At 40.4% G+C, this 21,039-nt stretch overlaps 1 protein-coding gene across 1 annotated transcript in view; it reads right to left on the minus strand.

Annotated features, from left to right (window-relative positions):
- The window catches only part of XPO7 (exportin 7), a 46,262-nt gene that overhangs the window by 13,596 nt on the left and 11,627 nt on the right, over positions 1-21,039 (minus strand). Inside the window, exons 6-19 of the mRNA XM_077868933.1 lie at positions 18,866-18,970; positions 17,344-17,509; positions 16,673-16,746; positions 14,940-15,059; positions 11,303-11,449; positions 9,979-10,151; positions 8,019-8,212; positions 7,452-7,557; positions 4,568-4,703; positions 3,974-4,047; positions 2,717-2,800; positions 1,721-1,781; positions 1,195-1,303; positions 104-210 (exon numbers count right to left, since the gene is read on the minus strand). Coding sequence (XP_077725059.1) covers positions 104-210; positions 1,195-1,303; positions 1,721-1,781; positions 2,717-2,800; positions 3,974-4,047; positions 4,568-4,703; positions 7,452-7,557; positions 8,019-8,212; positions 9,979-10,151; positions 11,303-11,449; positions 14,940-15,059; positions 16,673-16,746; positions 17,344-17,509; positions 18,866-18,970 — 1,656 coding nt within the window. The remainder of the gene's footprint in view (positions 1-103; positions 211-1,194; positions 1,304-1,720; positions 1,782-2,716; positions 2,801-3,973; positions 4,048-4,567; positions 4,704-7,451; positions 7,558-8,018; positions 8,213-9,978; positions 10,152-11,302; positions 11,450-14,939; positions 15,060-16,672; positions 16,747-17,343; positions 17,510-18,865; positions 18,971-21,039) is intronic.

Raw genomic sequence — 21,039 nt, forward strand, 5'->3', positions numbered from 1 at the left:
AAATGTATGGATGAGCACTATTTTCTGCAGTGCTAGCTAATCTAGTCTCTGTCAGGGGCTGCCTAAAAGCAGAAGCTGGTCTATCAGTGGGTGAAAGACTCACCTTTGCCTCTTGCTCGTTGAAACTATTAGTGCTAAACATCTGGGCCACAGCCTCAAACGCTGCTGTGAGTGGCAGCATGAACTGCTCATACTGATCTTCATCCTCTCCTGTAAGGAAAACAACCCTTATAAACTCCAATATAACAAAGTCAAAGCTGCATATGCAAGGGAAGTAAGATGGTATGAAAGGTGAGCAGACCCAAGGACAATTCAAGGGGGCCCCTTTATCATCTCCACAGGTAATAGTAGTAATTTCAAGAGTGAAATGTATATACAAAGATAATTTTTAAACTAAAAAAGGGCAGAAATCTTCAGTCCAGGGATGTCCATATTTTTTTCAGACACTGAACCACAAAATCATAGGTTCCTATGCGTACAAGATAGTGTATTTTTATTTACTTCTCCTTAAGTGAGAGCTAACACTCAGCTGAGAAAGGACTGAGTCTAGTGTATGAAACCTGACGAGACTCATACTTGAATCAGGTGCTTGTGGAGGCTCTCTTCATATTTCTCTTTTCACTGATCTTCCATAAACCTAGAAGGTTTTGTAATATTGTAGAGTAGGATTAAACTTAAATAGCTCAAAATGAGGATGAGAGCATTGAGTTTCAGTCATTAGTTGGATCCAAATTGCTAATACCACAACAGAGCTCGACAGGTTCTTTAGCCCTGTTGAGTTCACATGTACTAGTGAACTGGGGCATGGAAAGTTCTGTTGACTGTCTTAGGTGGCCTTCATTTGGGGTGGAGGGGTTATCTGGCCAAGGAGATGCATTTAGGACTCTCCATTCTTGATGCTCTGAACTTTCAGAGGAGAAATATGAAGAGGTTTTAAAACCACTGCACATAAAAAAATAGAAAAATAAAACCACTGCACATCAGATGAAAACTGACACATACTGTTTTTCTCTTCCAGTTACAGGGACCATGAGGGCATGATGTGTTCTTGGTGAAATCAGTCTGTTATTTCAGATAGTTCTGTTACTGTTGAAACAACAGGGAAGACCTCCCCCACTCTAGTCTCCTATGCTCAAGTAAGAATTTAGGACAGTGCCAGACTACAGCACAAGCCTCTAGGATTTATTGCAGTACCTAGATCCACCATGAGGAGACGCCCAAGTGCTGTGTAGAAAGTAGTCCGACACCGCATGTCTGTCAGATTGGACTGATTGTTAATACCCAGAAATGAAAAGTGCTCGCTCTATTGAAAAAAAGAAGACAAGTTAAAAAGATAAAGACATGGGTCACAGGCAGAAGGCAAGCCAGGAACTTCAGAATTACTGAGCCTTTTCAAGCTAATGGCTGTATCGTCATTCTTGATTATGAGGGGGATTAAAATTTTTTTTTGATTATTGTTGTTATCTCCAACTAATTTATCTTTGTATGAGTAGAAGTAAGCAGCATCATCAAAACTCAGATTATCTGGCTCCTGAAGAGCAGCTCAGATGCCAGTTAAGTACATTCTGGCAGGGTGAAGGGAGCCAGGGAGGGGTCTCTGGCTGAGAAGGGGAGGAGGAAGAGCATTATGAACCTCAGCTGAAAACATCTCCTTCATATGGCTGAGGAAGCGTGTGTGGCTGGCTAAAGGAGAACCAGGAAGAGGTGCTAAATCACTCACCGTGTGATTGTTCAGCATGAACTGTACCGCACTAAGCTTCACTAGTTTCCTTACACTACTGTATGTGAAGACAAAGAAAGAAGGTCAAGGAAAGTGTGTACAAATGAAGAATCTTTAATGTAGAATGCAACTTTCTAGGATAAAGTAGTTTCTTTCTAATGAGTTCTATACCCAAATGATCTTATTTTCCTTAAACACTTGAATATAATACCTGCCAAATGAAAAAAAAAGATGTGTTCTCTTCTAAGCATTATTTAACCAACCAATGACAAAATTGACATAACAAACTCCTATCTGTAAGAAAAGAGATAAAACCCAGCAGTTTCCCCCAAGAATATCCTAGGGTAGCTTTTCTTGCTTCTAAGTGAATTAAGCCCTAAATCCCAGCCTAAGGCATGCATTGTGTGTGGTGAATCAAGTTCTTTCCTATGCATTTAGAATGGTACTAGCTATGTACAAACTTTGGGATGATTGAGGAAAAAGTCACTCATTTTTACAGGGTTTAGTCTCTGGCAGACCCCTGGTTGTAGAAGGCTGTCTCCGAGCAATTCAAACTTTACAGCAGAGTTGGTCCAAGTCAAGAGGGAGTATAACCACTGCTTTTATTGCAGAGCCTATAATCAGGCTCCTCTTACCAAAAGGCTGACAGACCATCAAAATCAAGATGGACTCTGCATCACTTGTATGCAGAGTACAAGATTTTTGTAGCCAAAAATCTTGGCTACAGAGTGTATACTGATCGGACAGATCTGTTGGGTATTTCTGGATCTTAGAAATAACGAGGGATAAATCTGTAGAAACTGTGGGGTGGCTCATATCTGGAGTCTGGAATTATCCCTGGATTCTGTGTGGGTATTGCCTCTGGCTCCTAGGAGAATGGAGGATACCTGAGTACACATAAAACTAAATTAAAGTGGAAACAGCAGGAGGCCATGATTTGTAAGATGGTGGCAAGCCACAGTTCCTGCTGTGCACAGAAGCTGGCTTAGAAAAGGATATCCAATGGAGAGGTCATTGAGAAGCTGTAGTGTCTTGGAGGTGATTGGTTCACAGCGGCCCCAGTACTTCAGGTTGGTGATGCTGGAGGACAAAAAGAAGAAAAAAAGCAGGAGACACTTTTGATATGCCTGGTTTCCTTCAGGGTTGGGAGAAGAAGAATATCATCCATCAAGAGTCACCACACATCTGCATCACCAATTCACAGACATCACAACCACAAAAAATGGGTATAAAATCTCCGTACTTACATTTGGTTGACTAGAAAAATTATCCTTCAGATAATCTTCACTACTTGGTTCCAAAGCTACACTGGCCCATACCCAGGCCCTTGGAATTCTGGGGCACTCCAGGGCTGATTTCTGCAGCAAGGGTAAGAGATTTCTGCGGCAGTGATAACATGCAGACGTATGCAATTCTGCACCTGCACCATCCACTGTCAGCTGCAGAATTCTAGTAGCCCTTGCTTCCGGGTTCTTGGCTGGCAGAGTCCTTTAGACCCCCTTTGTTTTTTGCATCTTAAATTATTAACCAGCTCATGGATATGAGTGTTTAGGATTGGGATGGCTGGAAGGGGGCAAAATGTCACTTTGCACACAGCCCTGGGTAGAATATTTGGCTCCTAGCGTGTGCTTTGAGATAGTGAGCTCCAGAAAGGGGAAAAATGTGAACAAAGGGGTATAACTTAAAAAACCAACCAACAAACAAAAACAAAACAAACGAAAAAGGGCCAATTAGGAGCTCTAACTTTGAAGACAGTTCAAATAGTACTGTATTTTGCAGATTTAAGGCTCTCAAAGGGTGTGATGCTTCTTGAGAGGAAAAGCCTGTTTTAAAGTGGGGCTCTCCTCCTTGGGCAGGGGCGGGGGGCAAACCTAGTGGAAATCAGCACCAGAAAATGAATGCCCCCTCTGGGCATCCCTGGCAGCAGGGTGATTGGGTGAGAGGCTGAGCACCAATCACTGGGGAGGGAGGTCCATTTTGCTAATGCCATGACAGGGTTTCACCGGTGATTCCAGAAGCTAGAGATGAGATTCCACATGAACAAAATTAAATCCTTGCCTGTACAAGCCTGGAATGCTCTGGGGCCGGGCCATATCTCTAAGCACAGCTTGTCACACACTCAAATGCACAATTTTCTGACGCAAACGATCAATGCTGGAATACCAAGGCACTGGCAGCATAATGCCAATATCACATTTTACAGTTGCAACAGGATTGCAAGGGACTCTTGCTGATGGCAAGCCAAACACTTACATTTTTCCTATGAAGACGCTTAGGACCATAGTTTCATCATTCAAGCCCAGAACTTCTGAAAGTCGGCGGTACAGCTGGTGTTGTGTTATTAAGGGAAGAGAAAGTAATCAGAAAATATGGATTAGAAAAAAATCACATCCCAACATTGTTTTGATTCTTATTCAGGGGTTAGATGTGGGAAGAAAATGGACAAAAGTGTAGAAGAAGTCTCTGTTGAAGGGATAAGCTAGTTACTAAGTATTACTTGATACTGGAGAGATGCTGAGCTATCTTACCAGTCCCCTTCAACCCTTACATTACAAACTGTCAAAACCTTCTGCTGTTTTGGACATCAATTCACGTACAGAGACCAAGAACTGCCAATGTTGAGATCAACAGATGTTTTGACTGGCCATCTGGTAAGCACGTGGAACACTAGAGAAATGGACCCAATTCTCTGGGTCCCAATCAATCTCTCAAAATTCTACAGATGAAGAAGAGACATTTGGACTCCTGATACTAAAATCTGTGTCTGAACTATTATCAGATGTTTCTCAGTCAGCAATTCCACAAGCATAAGTGAGAACCAAGTGGAGCCAAATGAGAGTCTGTTACCTTAGAGGATTTTTGCACCTGGTCCCCAATGTAGATCTTACGAAACTGTTCAAAAAAGCTCAGCATGGCCAATTCTAGCTTCTCATTACCCGCTTGAGCCAAGCGAGAATCTGTTAGGTTCATCAGCTGGAGCACCCTAGAGGAAGAAGAGCAATGATTCTCTCAACAGCAGGATATCCTGGTCACTCTAGAAGATCTGACCTACCCTCAAGTAGTCCTATGTGTCTCCTCTCCTTACCCATTCTATCTAAAGGGCATTCTCTGCAGGCTCTATGCTCTGCTGAGAGACCAAAACTCTCCACTTCTGACCCATAGGAACCACAGCTGAAGAATGAATATGAATGACTGGTTGGATGTTTAAAAGTTCCAGTTCACGGAGACTGTAGACTGAGGCAGAACTAATAACTGGCTTAAAAATAGTGGGGGAGGGCAGCCTGGTGGCGCAGCGGTTTAGCGCCGCCTGCAGCTCTGGGTGTGATCCTGGAGACGCGGAATCCAGTCCCACCTCAGGCTCCCTGCATGGAGCCTGCTTCTCCCTCTGCCTGTGTCTCTGCCTCTCTCTTTCTGTCTCTCATGAATAAATAAATAAAATCTTAAAAAAAAAATAGTGGGGGAAAAATAAAACAATACTGGCACCATGGTAATGGTTTTCCTTGAAACTTTTGGGAGACTAAGTGAAGCAATTTGTTTTATGAGTCCCAGTACCGCATCTATAATATGAGGGAGACTAGACTAAGCTCATTCTCTTTTCCCACAGAGCCATGAAGGGAACGGACACATGAAGGACAATGTCCACAGGCAGATAACAGTTCCAAAGACCAAGAACAGATATGTCACCCGTGACTTCATCCCTTTTCCCCATGCCTTTCCTCCCTCCCCAAAAAAGCATATTGGAATTGTGTAATACAAGTGTATAAATACTGAGTGAATGTTATTACAAGTGAGTCATTTGTCATTCTGATGATCTGAGAACAGGTAGACTGTTTTTGACATATCACAAATAAATTAGACTCAGGCATGATGTTGTAACACACAGTGTGAGAACCAGTATCCAAGACACTCTCTAAACTTAATATATATTAAGACACACAAAGTATCACACAGGCCGCTGCATCAGTAAGCTTATTAGCTTTCATCCTTATCAAATCTTGGCTCAACTCTTCAAAAAATGCCAATGTGACACGGCATGGAGACTTTGGTCAGGATTAAGGTACCTAAGGGCAGATGGGCATCTGATAATAGAAAAATGAGGATTTTCAGAAAAAGAATTATGGATTGAAATGCCTGGGAATCAATCTATTTGAAGGCATCATGTTAAAATATGTTTATCTCCAAGGAGAGCATCTGAAAGTTCAGAACCTTCAGGGTGGCAGGTCCCCAAGGTTGAAATCTGTTCTCACACAATCCTGTAACATGATCTGCCCTTCCACTTGCATTCTGATAGGAGGCTGCAGTGGGTTGTCCAGGGGCTACTGGATGTGTGACACCATGACAGACTGGATGCAGATGCAGATAGGAGAATCTAGCTGACTTCTGGGCTAGACGTTAAAACAAAGCCACTTTCCTCATTAAAATTTTTTAAAAAAGATTTTACTAACTTATTTATTTGAGAGAGAGAGAGAGAGAGAGAGAGAGAGAGAGAGAATGAGCACAAACAGGGTGAAGGGCAGAGGAAGGAGCAGACTCCTCCCCTGAAGGGAGAGCCTGACTTGGGAGCTTAATCCCAGGACTCTGGGATCATGATCTGAGCCAAAAGCAGATGGTTAACTGAATAAGTCAACCAGGTGCCTCTAATTTTTTTTGAATAACACTTAAGCATTATTTATGCTGACATGTAATGGGCTTATTATTTTTAAGTGAAAATTTTAAACTTTCTCAGTTTTACTTTTTATTTTTTAGTCATCTCACTGTCCAACATGGGGCTCGAACTCACAACCCTGAGATCAAGAGTCCCATCCTTTACCAACTGAGCCAACTAGGCACCCCAGTTTTAGTTTTTAATATAATAAATGGAAGCTCTTTAAGATCTTCGATACTTTTTAAGGGGTGAATAGTCTTGAGGAAAAGGTTTGAGAACCTCTGCAGTAGAGTATTAAAAAATCCTGCCTTCTTATTTAAATTTTAAAAAGATGAGAGAGAAAGAGAGAGAGAGAGAGAGAGAGAGAAAGAATGTACATAAGTGTAGGGGGAGGGGAGAAGAGGAGAGAGACAAGCAGACTCCCCACAGAGGGGAGCCCGATGGAGGGCTCTATCCTAGGACCCCAAGATCACAACCTGAGCCAAAGACAGATACCTAATTGACTGAGCCACCCAGGCACTCCCAAAATCCTGCCTTTTTATTTCTGTTAGGTTAATTTTTAGAAATTGTTAAATGTTCATTGTAGGTTTTTAGAAAGATGGATGAGAATCACACAGATACAAAATAACTTGAAATCCTCTAGGTGGAAAAGTGTATGTCAAGAGATTTGAAAGGCTGTAGAAACTCTAATTCCATATTTGGTGATATTTGAAGAACTGTATTTTCCTATCAGTCTTACTCTGCTAAGGCAAAAGCAATCCACATTTCATTAACTCTGAGATACTGTCCTTAAAGATAAAAGCTACTCTCTACTCTGGTTTTCCTAATTTTGTATCCATCATTTCTTTGCTGAATTACTGCAAATGTTTTCTCAGTATAGACTATAGGTAGAATTTTTGCTATACTTCTAAAAGTTAGACCTGTAACAGTCCTTCATTTTCATGGGCAATCAGCTTCATGAGATTATACTCTATAAGCAGGGAGGAAAGCATTAACAGAAGCATGCAAAAGTTCTCGTGGTGTTAGGACCCAAAAAGAGGGGTGGCAGTCACACCAGTGAAATGGAAAGTCTATGAGAGCACTTACCGACAGACAAGCTCGCCATCCATAGCATCTTGCTCATCAGTGCTGGCAAAAGATACTCGGCCACCGATCACTGCGCCAATGATGTAAACCAGCCACGTCAGTCTTCCTGCAACAGGAAGGAGATCTATTAGTGTCCCCTATAGTGGTCATTTCATTGAAGAAGCTTCCTTATGGTGAGGTGCGTTTCTTACTATGAGCTTCTGTAATCTTTAGAACACTATGGCAAAGCCATAATGTCTAACTTTTCTTACCGAGTATTGCTATTACCCTAACTTTGGTAAGGGTGATGTCAAGGGGAAAATTCATCAGATAACCAATGGTCCCCTATCAGACAAAGTCATTATTTTTAGAGTTCAGTACTTTCTTGAAGTTAAATACATGCATATAGACACAATTTCAGTTACTCTTCCCTAGCCCTGTGGCATTTACTCACAATATTCTTTTGTGTAGAGGGAGGTAATGGATGATGGAAGAGCTCTTTTGGAGGGCAGGTAGGGAAGAGAGGTGGTAATTAGTGAAGTGGTACTGAGAGCACCGCGTTCCAGGCTACAGCTCCCATCCACTCACCTTCCTGCACTGCGATATCCATTGGGCTCGCGCTAGCACTCTGCAGCAGCTCCTGATAGGACTGGGCAGACTGGTCAAACAACTGCACAAGAAGTGCGCATGTCTTCTCGTACTCACAACGCCCAATGGTAGACAGCTGGTCCAGCTGCTGTTGCACCAGGCCTGTATCCTCCAGAGGGTCTTCCAGGCCATCCCTATTCCCAAGGGAAGAAGAAGGAAGGCGGCTTTCTTCAAATATGCCATTGATTACCCCACCACAACAGCTCTCACTCTTCTGCATTTAGCCACCACTGCCAATGACAGAGGCCCATATCCCAACAGTATCATTTACCAAGAAAAAAATACAAAAAGTGGGAAGACAGGTGTCTTCACCCTAACGTCTGTCTTCTTTAAATATATTGTGTTGGTGTCCAGCCTTCTGATCTGGACTCCTGCTCCTGTAACATTCGTCTGCCTCCACCCTCTCAGTCCTATGCTTCCCCCCATGCTCTTGGTTTTTAGTCTCTTCCTTGTTGTTGACTCTAATAACCTTTGGGACTACATATATCCTGTCCCTGTGGTGAGGCCACTGTGGCTAGATAGGTTTTGGAATTCAGAGATCTTCAGATTTTAAAGGGTCAATATGATGCTTCTACCATGTGATACGAACCCTCAATGGACTCTGGTGTATCAAATAAAATATTCCTGTGGCAAAATGTAGAACCATCATGGATAGTTATACAAAGCAGTTTTTTTTTTTTTTTTACAAAGCAGTTTTTAAAAAAACTATAAATGGTTTCTTATCAGCGCATGACAAATTTTGCCACCGAATGAGTTTTGATTCCAAACTTATGAGAAAATTTAGTTTTCACATCTTGGATGTTAGACTCGCAGATGAGGCACTATGGGTCTATCTATACCAGGTCCTAGCTTCTCTCTAGGCTCCTAGACTTAAAAATTGTGTCATACTCTTGAGCTCTTGGTCTATTGCTACATCACAGTATGACAATCCAACAGCTATAGCTCCACTACCATACAACAAGAGTCACAGTTGTGTGTGTACCATGGTCCATACACTGGGCCAGGACACAGTAATTTAATCCTTCTAATAACCTTGCCCAAGAGCACATGGTTATTAATTGGTTCTCTGGGCCCAGAGCCCACACCTGTAATCACTCCTCAACAATGCCTCACTGAAACCAGCTGAATCCTCAGAAACAAACTATGTAGCTGATAGAACAATGCTTTCCAGTGGTCTTCACAAATACTTGGATTTTGAAATGATTCAAGTCATTAGTAGTTGAGCCTATAACTCTTATGACAATTAAATGCACTTGACTCTGAGCCAATTAAGACCTGATTTTTTAAAAAAAACCCAGACCTTCAGAGTCCAAGTAAATTCCCCTGAAAAACAACCAACAGAAAAAATATACAAGAAAGGTCCCTAAACAAAGAGTAACTTCATTTATATAGGTCATTTCTGAAAAGGTCTAACATTTCTTTGGGTAGAGATTTCAGGTCCAGTTAACAGTCAAGGTAGACAGAAACCATGAAATTGATAATCAGCTGCCTAGGATTCTTCCCTCTTCTAGTAAGCTCTGGATTGTGTCATCTTATTTATCCACCAATTTCTTCAAGAAATTAGAGCACCTATAACTTATAGATAATTCTTATCATCTATAGCTTATAAATGTTCCTGCCACGTTTAAAAGAAATCATCTCCAAGGACAAAGAGAACATTGTTATATACCTTGTATTCAAAGAGATCGCTAAGGAGGGCAAAAAAGGGGGCTATGAATCAGGATGCTGCAGAGAAAGCCTGTTCTCAGATTTTATGCTCCACCTGCTATTTGGCTGACATGAGGAAATGGCCGTTAATATGGAGTCAGCTCCAAGGAGGCCCAAGTCAAGTGCGCTCTTGACAACTGGGTGTCTGACCTCTGTCAAGTCTGACACCATGCGGCTGTCTCATTTTCCTTACCTCAGGATGATGTGCACAGATTCCAAACGGGACGTGATATAGGCTTTGGTGACCTCAGGAGTATAAGTTTCCAGCATGTGGGGCTCTGTGGCTTTCACGTATGGCACAGAGGCTGCCAGCCGCTGCCATAGGCTCAGGAGATAGTGCACACTATTTGGGGCAAATTCCCAGTGCTAAGGAAAATCAAAAGAGTAGGAGGCATATTCTCATTTTTTTGTACACATTAGTCCCATTCTACTTGACTTAAGAAAAAAAAAAGGGATAAATGTTTATGGGCTTTGTTCTGTGCATGACAACTCATGTAATGTGCTTATTAGTATTTCAGAGATTAACAATCTAATAAAAAGAGCTGTTCTACGCTGGTTGTGTAAGCCTTCCCACAAGGAAAGTCTTGTGTAAGTGGTTCTCAAACATTAGTATCCATGAGAATCACCCGGAGAACCTGTTAGACACAGAGACACCAAGTATCCACCTGGACCTACCGAAGCAAGAAATTATGGGGGTAAAACACAGCACCTGTATTTTTCATCAAACTCCTCAGATGATTTTGATGCAAGCCATAAAATTTGAGAACCACTGTCCTATATTACATGACTATGAAAGAGGCCACTAGCTTTCTCTTTATTCTTCTGTCTGGCTCTCTGTTCTAGTCTTCCCTTTTTAGAGTGATAATGTAAATATTATCCTTGCAGCTCCCACATGCTGCTCTAACCAAACTCCTTGCACTTTTGTTAGGCAAACAAGCAGGCTGCAGTAACTACTCTGCAGGGTTGCCCTAAATTTATATTCATTTTTGCCTGGGGGAAGAAAAGGGAATACAGGCACATCTTGGAGATACCACTATGGGTTTGATTCCACACCACTGCTATAAAGCAAGTCAAATGAACTTTTTGGTTTTCCAGCACATATAAGAAAGTTATGTTTTACACTACAATCTAGTAAGTGTGCAACAGCATTATGTCTAAAAAAAATGTACATAACCTTAACTAAAAAATATCTTATTGCTAAAAATGCTAACCATCATCTGAACTTTCAGGCAGTTGTAATCACTGGTCACAGATCACTATAACAAACAGGAGAAAGTCTGAAATATTATGAGAATTACCAAAATGTGACACAGAGACATTAAGTGCTGTTGGAAAAATGGCACCGACATACTTGCTCAATGCAGGGTTGCCATAAACGTTCAACTTGTAAAAAACATAGTATCATCTGTGAAGTGCAATAAAATGAGGTATGCCTGTATTCTTATAAGTTTAAAACCAATGAGCAAGAGAAGAGGTTCCAATGTGTAGTAAAGAGAGACAAACAATCAAAGACAAACCTGTAGGCTGGTCACTGTGAAGTTAGCTATCAATCGGATGACCTCAGGATAGTTTTCCACCTTTACTAATTCTCCCAGTTGATAGTTACTCTTCAATCGGGCCAGTAGTCTGCAAAACTCATGGTAATTGTTTGGGTCTGATAAACTCTGGTGACAGCACAGGAGGAAAATAAAATGTAAAATGTGATGCACTATACTTCCAGAATGACATTTGGGATGGCACGAGGGGACAATCATTTAATCTGAGCTACATGCCCTCACTTAGAAAGATACATCTATAGAATGGTTTAAAAACAATTTTTAAAGATGTAACTTTTAAAAGGGATGGTCACATCTATTATCTCATCTGTTCTTATCAATCATCCTGTGAGATGAAATTAGGAGCCTCAATTTAAAGTCTGAAATGGAAGCCCAGAGGGATCACATTACTTGCCTAAAGTTGTAAAGCTGATTAATAATAGAAAAGAGGCACAACTGAGGATGTGACTGGTCTGTCTGCTTCCCACTGATCAAAGATCATGAAATTTTCATTTCTACATCTGTCAAATTTATCAGTAAATAAGACTATATTCAGTGGCAAAGTTACACAAATACTTAATTTATTTACATTATATTATCATTGCTATAATAAGTTTTAAAGATCTTATACTAGTATGTTTATATATTTACTTTATAATCAAACACTTTGGATTTGTTTGCATATTATACCAACGTATTTAACTGTCTTCTTACGTTGGTCTTCCTTGATTAGCATACTTTATTTTGTTCACTACCATATCCCTAACACATAGTAGGTGCTCTACATATTTGCTGAATGAATAAATGCTTTTTTAACAGTCTTCAATAAATGGTGTTGGGAAAACTGGACAGCAACATGCAAAAAGCCGAACTGGACCACTTCCTTACATCATACAGAAAAATAAACTCAAAATGGACTAAAGACCTAAACATGAGACTTGAAACCATAAAATTCCTAGAAGAGAAAGTAGGCAGTCATCTCCTTGACATCAGCCACAGCAACATTTCTTTGGATATGTGTCCTCAGGCAAGACAAACAAAAAGCAAAAATAAACTATTGGGACTATACCAAAATAAAAAGCTTTTGCATAGTGAAGGAAACCATCAACAAAATGAAAAGATAACCTACTGAATGGGAAAAGATATTTGCAAATGGATATATCTGATAAGGGGATAGTATCCAAAATACGTAAAGAACTCATGCAACTTGACAATCTGGCTAAAACATGATGGGAGGATCTGAAGAGACATTTTCCCATAGAGGACATACAGATGGCCAACAGACCCATGAAAATATGCTTAATATCACTAATCATCAAAATCACAATGAGATATCCCCTTACAACTTGTCAGAACAGCTAGTTATTAAAAAGACAGAAATACTGCGGCACCTGTCTGGCTCAGTCACTAAAGCATATTACTTTTTTAAAAAAATTATTTACTTTTTTAGAGCATGTACTCTCTCTTTTTTAAAAGATTTTATTTACTTATTTATTCACGAGAGACACAGAGAACAAGAGAGGTAGACACAGGCAGAGGGAGAAGCAGGCTCCATGCAGGAAGTCTTATTTTTCTTCTTCTTCTTTTTTTTTTTTAAATTTTTATTTATTTATGATAGTCACACAGGGAGAGACAGAGAGAGGCAGAGACACAGGCAGAGGGAGAAGCAGGCTCCATGCACCAGGAGCCCGACGTGGGATTTGATCCCAGGTCTCCAGGATTGCGCCCTGGGCCAAAGGCAGGCGCCAAACCGCTGTGCCACCCAGGGATCCCCATGCAGGAAGTCTGATGTGGGACTTGATCCTGGAATCCCGGGATCATGCCTTGAGCCAAAGGCAGACACTCCACCACTGAGGCATGCAGGCGTCTCTTTTTCTTTAAAGATTTTATTTATTTATTCATGAGATACACACAGAGAGAGAGGCAGAGACAAAGGCAGAGAGAGAAGCAGGCTCCATGCAGAGAGCCCGATGTGGGACTCGATCCTGGAACTCCAGGATCATGCCCTGGGCTGAAGGCAGGCGCTTAGCTGCTGAGCCACCCAGGCATCCCTCTTTTTAAAAAGATTTTATTTATTTATTTGAGAGAGAGAAAGAGAGAGAGCGTATATGTGCACACACATGAGCACAAGGAGGGGCAGAGGGAGGGAAGCAGACTCCTTGCTGAACAGGGAGCCCACATAGGGGCATAAAAAACAAAGCAAAACAACAACAAAAACAAAAACCCAAAACAAAAAAACCTAAAAACGTGACCCAAAAGACAAGAAAGAACAAGTGCACTGCTGGTGCGAATGCAAACTGGTGTAGTCATCGTGGCAGACAGTATGGAGGTTCCTCATAAAATTAAAAATAGAAATACTGTATGATCCAGTAATTCCACTATTGGTTATCTACCCAAAGAAAACAAAAACAGTAATTTGAAAAGATATATGCAACCCTCTGTGTCCTGTGGCATTATTTACAATAATCAAGCTATGGAAGCAACCTAAGTGTCCACTATAGACAAATGAATAAAGAATAAGTGGTATGTGTGTGTGTGTATACCTACATACATGCATATACATACAATGTAATATTATTCAACCATAAAAAAGACCAAGATCTTGCCACTTGTGATTAAGTGGATGGACCTATGGGGTATTATACTAAGTGAACTAAGTCAGTTAAAGAAATACAAATACCATAGGACTTATATGTGGAATCTAAAAAATGAAACAAAAGAACAAACAAACAAAAAAAGCTGAGACAGATCCATAAATAAAGAGAACAAACTGAGGGTAGCTAGAGGGGAGGCACTGGGGACATGGTCAAAAATGGACGAAGGGGAGTGGGAAACACAGGCTTCCCACTTATGCAGTGAAGAAGTCACGGGGATGAGGCACAGCACAGGGAATATAGTCAATGATACTGTAAAAGGATTCTGTGGTGACAGATGGGAGCTACACTTGTAAGCATGGCATAACATAGAGAATCGTTTCACTACGTTGTACATCTGAAACTAATGTACATTCTGAGTCAATGAACTTCAATTTAAAAAAAGAATTATTACCAAGAGGGACAGAACTGAGTATATTTAAAAATGAAATGCTTATATGGTATTTCCTAGTGTAGAGAAGTAGTACTTTAAAAGAACTAGGCGTTGGCGGAAACTTTGGGACTGAAAAACACAAAAAGGGCAATCAAATTATGGAATGAATACTGGAATGGGAATATCTCCCTTCTTACCTAAAAGCAGCCCTATACACTTTGGTAAATAATGTACATTAAAAAAAGGAAACAAAAACAAAACCCAAACTCTAGATTCTTAATTTCTTGGGAGAAAAATGACTAGGTTTCTCCTTATTTTCTCGTGTCAAAGTATACTTTCCCCCAACTCCTGCATTTCTGATGCTAGAGGATACAAACTCCCCATTTGGGTAAACACTCTCAAGAATCTGTCTACAGATACAGATTCACTTAAATCTGAAGAATGACTCTCTAGGATTTCTGTTAAGTGTGGCCTTTAGGTGGATCTCCTTCTGACCCAACAGAAAGGCATATACTAATCACATACATACACATGCACAACATACATTATTTATATATGTATTCAAATAAAAATAAATTCTCAAAACTCTTACCTGTGGGTTTTCCAGTATTCGTTTAACACCATCAACAAGATGTGAGAGAAACTTGGCCCTCTCTGCATTGTTAAACAGGGATCTTCTGACTGAGGCAATCTGTACTAAGCAGGATAATACCTAAAAAGCAGGCACAACCCAAACACAACTAATTAAAAGATGATATGGCTACTCCAGACTATCCCCCTCCCCTCCTATAATATTCTTCTTTACATATGCCACTAACTCTATCCTTTCAACCTCTGCTACCATTATAATGATATAGAAAGATTAGGGAAGGTACAGCTAACAATACTTGAAAAAGCTTTATTGAAAGAAAAGAAAAAGATAATTAGATACAAGTTACCATGCTAACTAAATTCATAGTCTGGAAATTAAGTATTATTCTTTGACCACCCAATGGCTTCTTTGGTTCTTAAGATATATATATTTAAGGCTTGAAAATACCATACAGTTCATAGTTTAAGTTTTAGTTTTCCCTGCTTCATTAAGACTTTTGGCTAATCAGGTTTTGCCATAATGAAATAACCGAATTAGATCTGTGTCCTGAAAAAGAATAGGCTTTACACTGAAAACATTTTACCCTTTCCCCACTGTGTTAGATATTAATATTGTTTGCCCCTCCAGATCTATCTTCTATCATTCTCCAGATTGCTCTGTTCCCTGGGAGGCTGACTTCTGCCCACCAGTAAGTGGCCAGAGCTCTGCTGCCCTCTTGCCTCTAGTAGGCTTCAATCACTGCAAAGTACTGGGGAGAGATTAAAGGCAGGAAGAAAAGAGGCATCCCTTCTGGACCCCTGGCTGGGCCATGACTGGCAGTGTCCCCTCCCAGCTGTCACCAAATCACAGCTTCAGCTCTTTTCATCGTTTCCTCTTCTTGCCCACTAGGGCTCCCCACTACTGCAACCCCCTAGAGGGTGTACCTCACCTCACCACTCCTTGTCGGATTCCCTTAGTGTTGCCCACATCTTTACCAATTGGCCTTTCACAAACTACCTCTCTTGAGTGAGCTACCTTTTCCTGAAGTAAACCTAATGATACAAACAATATTGAATTCATGTTTCTACTAGTGCTAAGGTCTACATTTGGAAAAGTACCATAATAACCAGGAAAACAGTACTAAGCAAAACACCCATTACTTTACTGTTTTGTTTGTGTTTCGTACAGTAGCATTTTATACCAATCTGAAATACTAGGCCGGTGTCTTTCAGGACCTGGATGAACTCTGAGATTTGAGGATGGTAATTACTGTTTTAAAGGAGAAATGCATCATTCTAAGAGCTCTCGAATGTTATACAGGATAGTATACAAATGTGCCTTCCCCTTACAGTTTCCAGTTAGCACTCATGTAATACATGCCTGAAGGATATTCAAAAATTGTGGGCAGGATAATTTTTAATTAGATAATACAAGCTGAACCTCCTCTACTGTAGCCTGTGGCTGTTCTCAAACAGTACAGTATAAAGTCAGATTCAAGATGAGACCAAAAGAGCCTTGACATCTGCAGCAATTTGTCTTTAGCGGGAAAAATTTAAAGAGAATTAAGACTTTACTGCAAGAATTTTTAGGCCACGAGCTTTACCACAAAAGGCTAGATAACTAACCCTAGTATTCCTAGTATCACATGCTTTACTTGTGTGATTTGGTACAACAAAATGAAGGAGCGTAAGGCTCATTCACCATTGCTACTTTCTAGTAGTAGGTTAGCTTTGTAAACTGTGGGCCTGACTCACCAGAGGTGAAAATGAAGGAGGGATGGAATGATACAGGTCAAAAAACAGCTGCAGAGTTGAAGAATCTAAGAATGCTGAAAAGAGACAAAGGAGTCATTACTGAGTGCGTCTGCTCATTGCTAGCGGCATACTTACAGCACTATGTATTAGGGGGCACATCCTCTGCTTTTCTCAGTGTTTATTTCCTTTCAAACTGATAAGCTAAAAGGGGCTCTTTGTTTTTCCTGTTTTCTCATTTTTTAAAGTACTAGGTTTTAGCTCCTCTAAGGAGCAGATTCATTCTTATGATTCTCAGAGAACTTAAGACAATCAGGAATGTGTTTAAAGGAAGAAGTTTGATCCTGAAGAACACAAAAACAAGTTCTTTTCTCCGATTTTATGTTTAAATCTAGAAGTGACCTGAAATGAGTAAGATCACAGAAGTCTATAGGTGATGAATGTGAGAAGGTCAAACTCACATCTGTGAGTAACCCAGTAATTCAAAGTTCTCCCAAGCTGAGGGATCTGTAAGATTCATCCAACACTCTCTATCTCCCTTTTTCAAGACAGATGCTGACCTTCTAAGTTTCCTCTAAAAGCCAGCAAGGGACTGTCAGGGGTTCTTCAGATTGTCTTGCAGACGTTATGTAGGGCTGGGCAGCAGTTTATTCTAGGTGGCACAGTGCTATTACCTGATCTCCAGCTGGTGGGAATCTGTACTGTGCACAGGTCATCTGAGGACTCATCAGTAGAAGTGCCGATGAAATCAAAGTTTAGGCAGTTATGAGTGAGTTTGAGCAGTTGCATGAGCAAGCCATGCTGACTTTCATCATTCAAGTTTAGATTCTTTCCTGAAGCCTGTAAAAATTACCACATAATGAGGCCCAAACAATCACTCCTCTCTTCCAACTGGCTGCCAGACTCCTGAGAAGGCTGTTAAGCCAGAAAAGGAGGACAGTATTTCAACTCAACAAAATGATGTTTCCCCTGCAAAAGATGCTGCACTTGTGTCACCTTAACGTCACTATGAAAATCCTAGCTTCTTATTTACTGTAAAAACATAAAATTGGTATTTAAAGAAATCTTCCTTTTGACATGTATTCTTTACATGTTGTACACATAGTGGACACATGGGATTCTGAAGCAATATGGGATGGGTGGGTACTCCATTCGCTATGAGATCCTAGTTAGTTCTAGATGGGGCCTTTGACTTCAGTGACTAGTTGGCTAATTATTTTTGATGGTATCGGCCAGGAGGAGTCAATCTACAGTTTTATCAAAAGCTTCCCCACCTTAGAGGGTTCAATAGTTTTTTGCCAGGCAGCTTGCCCAACTCGAGGACTGTGGGAGTTCTGAGGTAGAACTACGCAATTGAGGAAAAAAATGAACATCATTAACTGGGACGACACAAAGAATCCAAACTTGCTTCTAAAACTCGAAGCATAATGGAAAATGAGACTAAGAATAAACCCCACAACAAACCAAACCAAACAGACAACCCAAAATGAAGAGACAACCAGAAGCTAACCTCATTTAGCTTTCTATGGGGACAAGGGACCCTACAGATTGCTATCAATGTGCACGACACATAGGTGAGCATTTCCTTTCTAGTTAAACTCATCCATAAATGGACCTCAGCACCCATTTTCTGTTTTAAAACAGGTAATTTCCTTATGTGGTAACTGTCTGCCCCTTCGGGTTATGAAATCTAGATGGATGTTAAAAATTCAAAACCTACTTTTCCTTACAGATGTTGCTTGTTTATGTGCTGCCTGTAACTCAGCAGGAGGCAGGGGAGCCAGCCGTTTCAGTATGCTAACAATGCAGTCTGAACCTGCTTTTAGAGCTCTGAGAATCCAAACACCATAAAGCTAACATGCCTTTCCTCCATGCAGGAAGATTTTATGTGGGTATAAAAAAGCAAACAACAAAATCCCAAACTTTGTGGTAAACTAGATTCTTTGGGATACGTGTTCACTTACTGCACTTTGCTTAGGGGAACAGTTCTGAAATAAGGTGATTCCAATCCCCTCTCTAATGTTTGTGGTCAGTGTGGCACTTTCTTCCACATCCTGGAGACAAGTGTTTCGTGAAAGACGGTGAGAGCTGTACCAACTCTTGAGAGGTCAGCTTAGAGCTGATCTTTAACAGGTCCTCACACATTCTCATCCTTTCAAAGGGGACTGGGAAGCAGGGCCCAACCTATAATCTCACCTGTTTTAGTAAATTGCAGGAAAGTGTAAAGATATCAAATAACGATGAATCTCGGAAAGAAGAGGCTATTTTTCTGTGCTTGGTTAAAGGATGGGTGGTGTCGGCCTGTGCAGAAAGATAAGCCAATCCAAGTTTTAGAATTAATTGCAAAGAAAAATATTTCATGTAGACTTCAAATAAAGTGGGATTTCTAATAAAATCAACTTACATACAAAATACATTTTTAATGTTTAAACCACTGTTAACTGATGTATAATGAGAGGATGCAAAGGATAATAAGCTGCTAACAGCTAGCCAGGATATGTCTCTAGCTTACAGACAGAAGATGGAAAAAGAGGTAAGCATCTCTACTGCCAAGTTTTCACTTCCTCTGCACTTAGGGAGGTAAAATTTAACCAATTGCTGGCAGATAGTGCTAATAATTACTAACATGTTATACTGTGGGTTGTCTCAGAAATAGACAGTGGCACTGGGTTTGGTAAACAATCTACCCAGGGCTAAAGTTACCACAGCATTTCCAAAGCAGCCATTAACCGACAGTCATGAACTTATGCTGACAATAGTCCATAATACCCTCTGCCTTCTCTAACCTATTTCAACACATAGTCTCTACCCCAGAAGTGAGCACTTAATTGAAGGGCTGCATTGGTCTCTCACTTTTTCCTCTGTTCCCCTCTTCTCAGCCAAACTTTAAGGTTTTTTGTGGTTAAAGGCTCTTTTACTTCTTTAGTATGCCCTCTGTTCCTGACATACAGGCACTTCGGTAAGTGGAATATAAAGGGGTTTCAAGGTTACCAGGGAATTTTTATTTTTATTTTTTTAAATATTTATTTATTTATTTATGATAGACACAGACAGAGAGAGAGAGGCAGAGACACAGGAGGAGGAAGCAGGCTCCATACCGGGAGCCTGATGCAGGACTCGATCCCGGGACTCCAGAATCGCGCCCTGGGCCAAAGGGAGGCACCAAACCATAACCAGGGGGTTTTTTAGACCAACCACCTACTAAAAGCTTAAATCTCTTCTATATACCAATCAATTTATCTGAGAAGGGGTTCATTTGCCGTTGGCACATTAAAGAATACAGCAAGATTTCTGACAATCAGGTTATAGACTCTCCTTGATTTTCTTTTTAAAGGCTTTATTTAAGTAATCTCTACACCCAACGTGGGGTTCAAACTCACGACCCTGAGATCAAGAGTCAGGTGATCTTCTGACTGAGCCAGCCAGGCACCCCTCCCCTTGATTTTATTTCGAAGTTCAAACAGAAATAAGCTTTCTGATTCAAATCTGACGACCAAAAAAAAAAATTAAAAGAAAACTAAGTTTGGCAGAGGTTCAAAATACCTCCCAATTCTAGCTTCAGTGTCACTGTGTTACCATAAATGTCTTGGATAATATGGCATTGCCAGATTATATACCATATTCCATATATAATCATTTACACTGATCATAATACAGAGAATAACTACACACATTAAATATATTACACATATTTCTATTGTTTTATTAAGAAAGACAAATAAAATTTTGGAGTTCAAAATATCAAGACTGGTGTATTTTGGGGGGGGTACAAGCTTCAAAGAGGAGAACATTAACAGCATGCACACTCTCCTATTACAAAGGTAACATGGTTCAATAGTAAATTAGTTAAGAGTACAGGCTCCGTACTAAGACTATATGGCTTTAAATTCTGATATGCTTGCTTGCTACCTGTGATACCTTAGGCAAATTATTGACCTTTATGTGCCTCAGGTTCCTTCTCTAGAAAATGGGATGGTGATGGAACCTGGATTATTGTGAGAATAAAATTAGCTGCTATCAGTAAATTTCTTAGAACAGCACCTGCCACACATCAGCAACTCAGAAGTACAAGCTATTATTATTTTGATATTACTGACCATAGTGGGGATCGCATGTGACAGAGAGTTTAAATGGCCAGAGGTTGATGCATTTAAAATAGTACTGCTTCATAGTTAAAATTTCTCAGGGTTAATATACAGATCTGCATAAATATGCGCAATAGCAACAGTGATGCCAATGTAATTCACAGCTTGCGACTGAAGGGTGAGATGTCACAACTAATATTAATAGGGGCCTGTTCAATAATTACGAAATTTTAGCTGGATACAAAAGTAAATGACTAAAAAAAAAAAAAAAAAAAGCCAGAGCGA

This window comes from Canis aureus, chromosome 24 (assembly GCF_053574225.1).
Source record: "Canis aureus isolate CA01 chromosome 24, VMU_Caureus_v.1.0, whole genome shotgun sequence".
NCBI classification, from domain to species: Eukaryota; Metazoa; Chordata; class Mammalia; order Carnivora; family Canidae; genus Canis; species Canis aureus.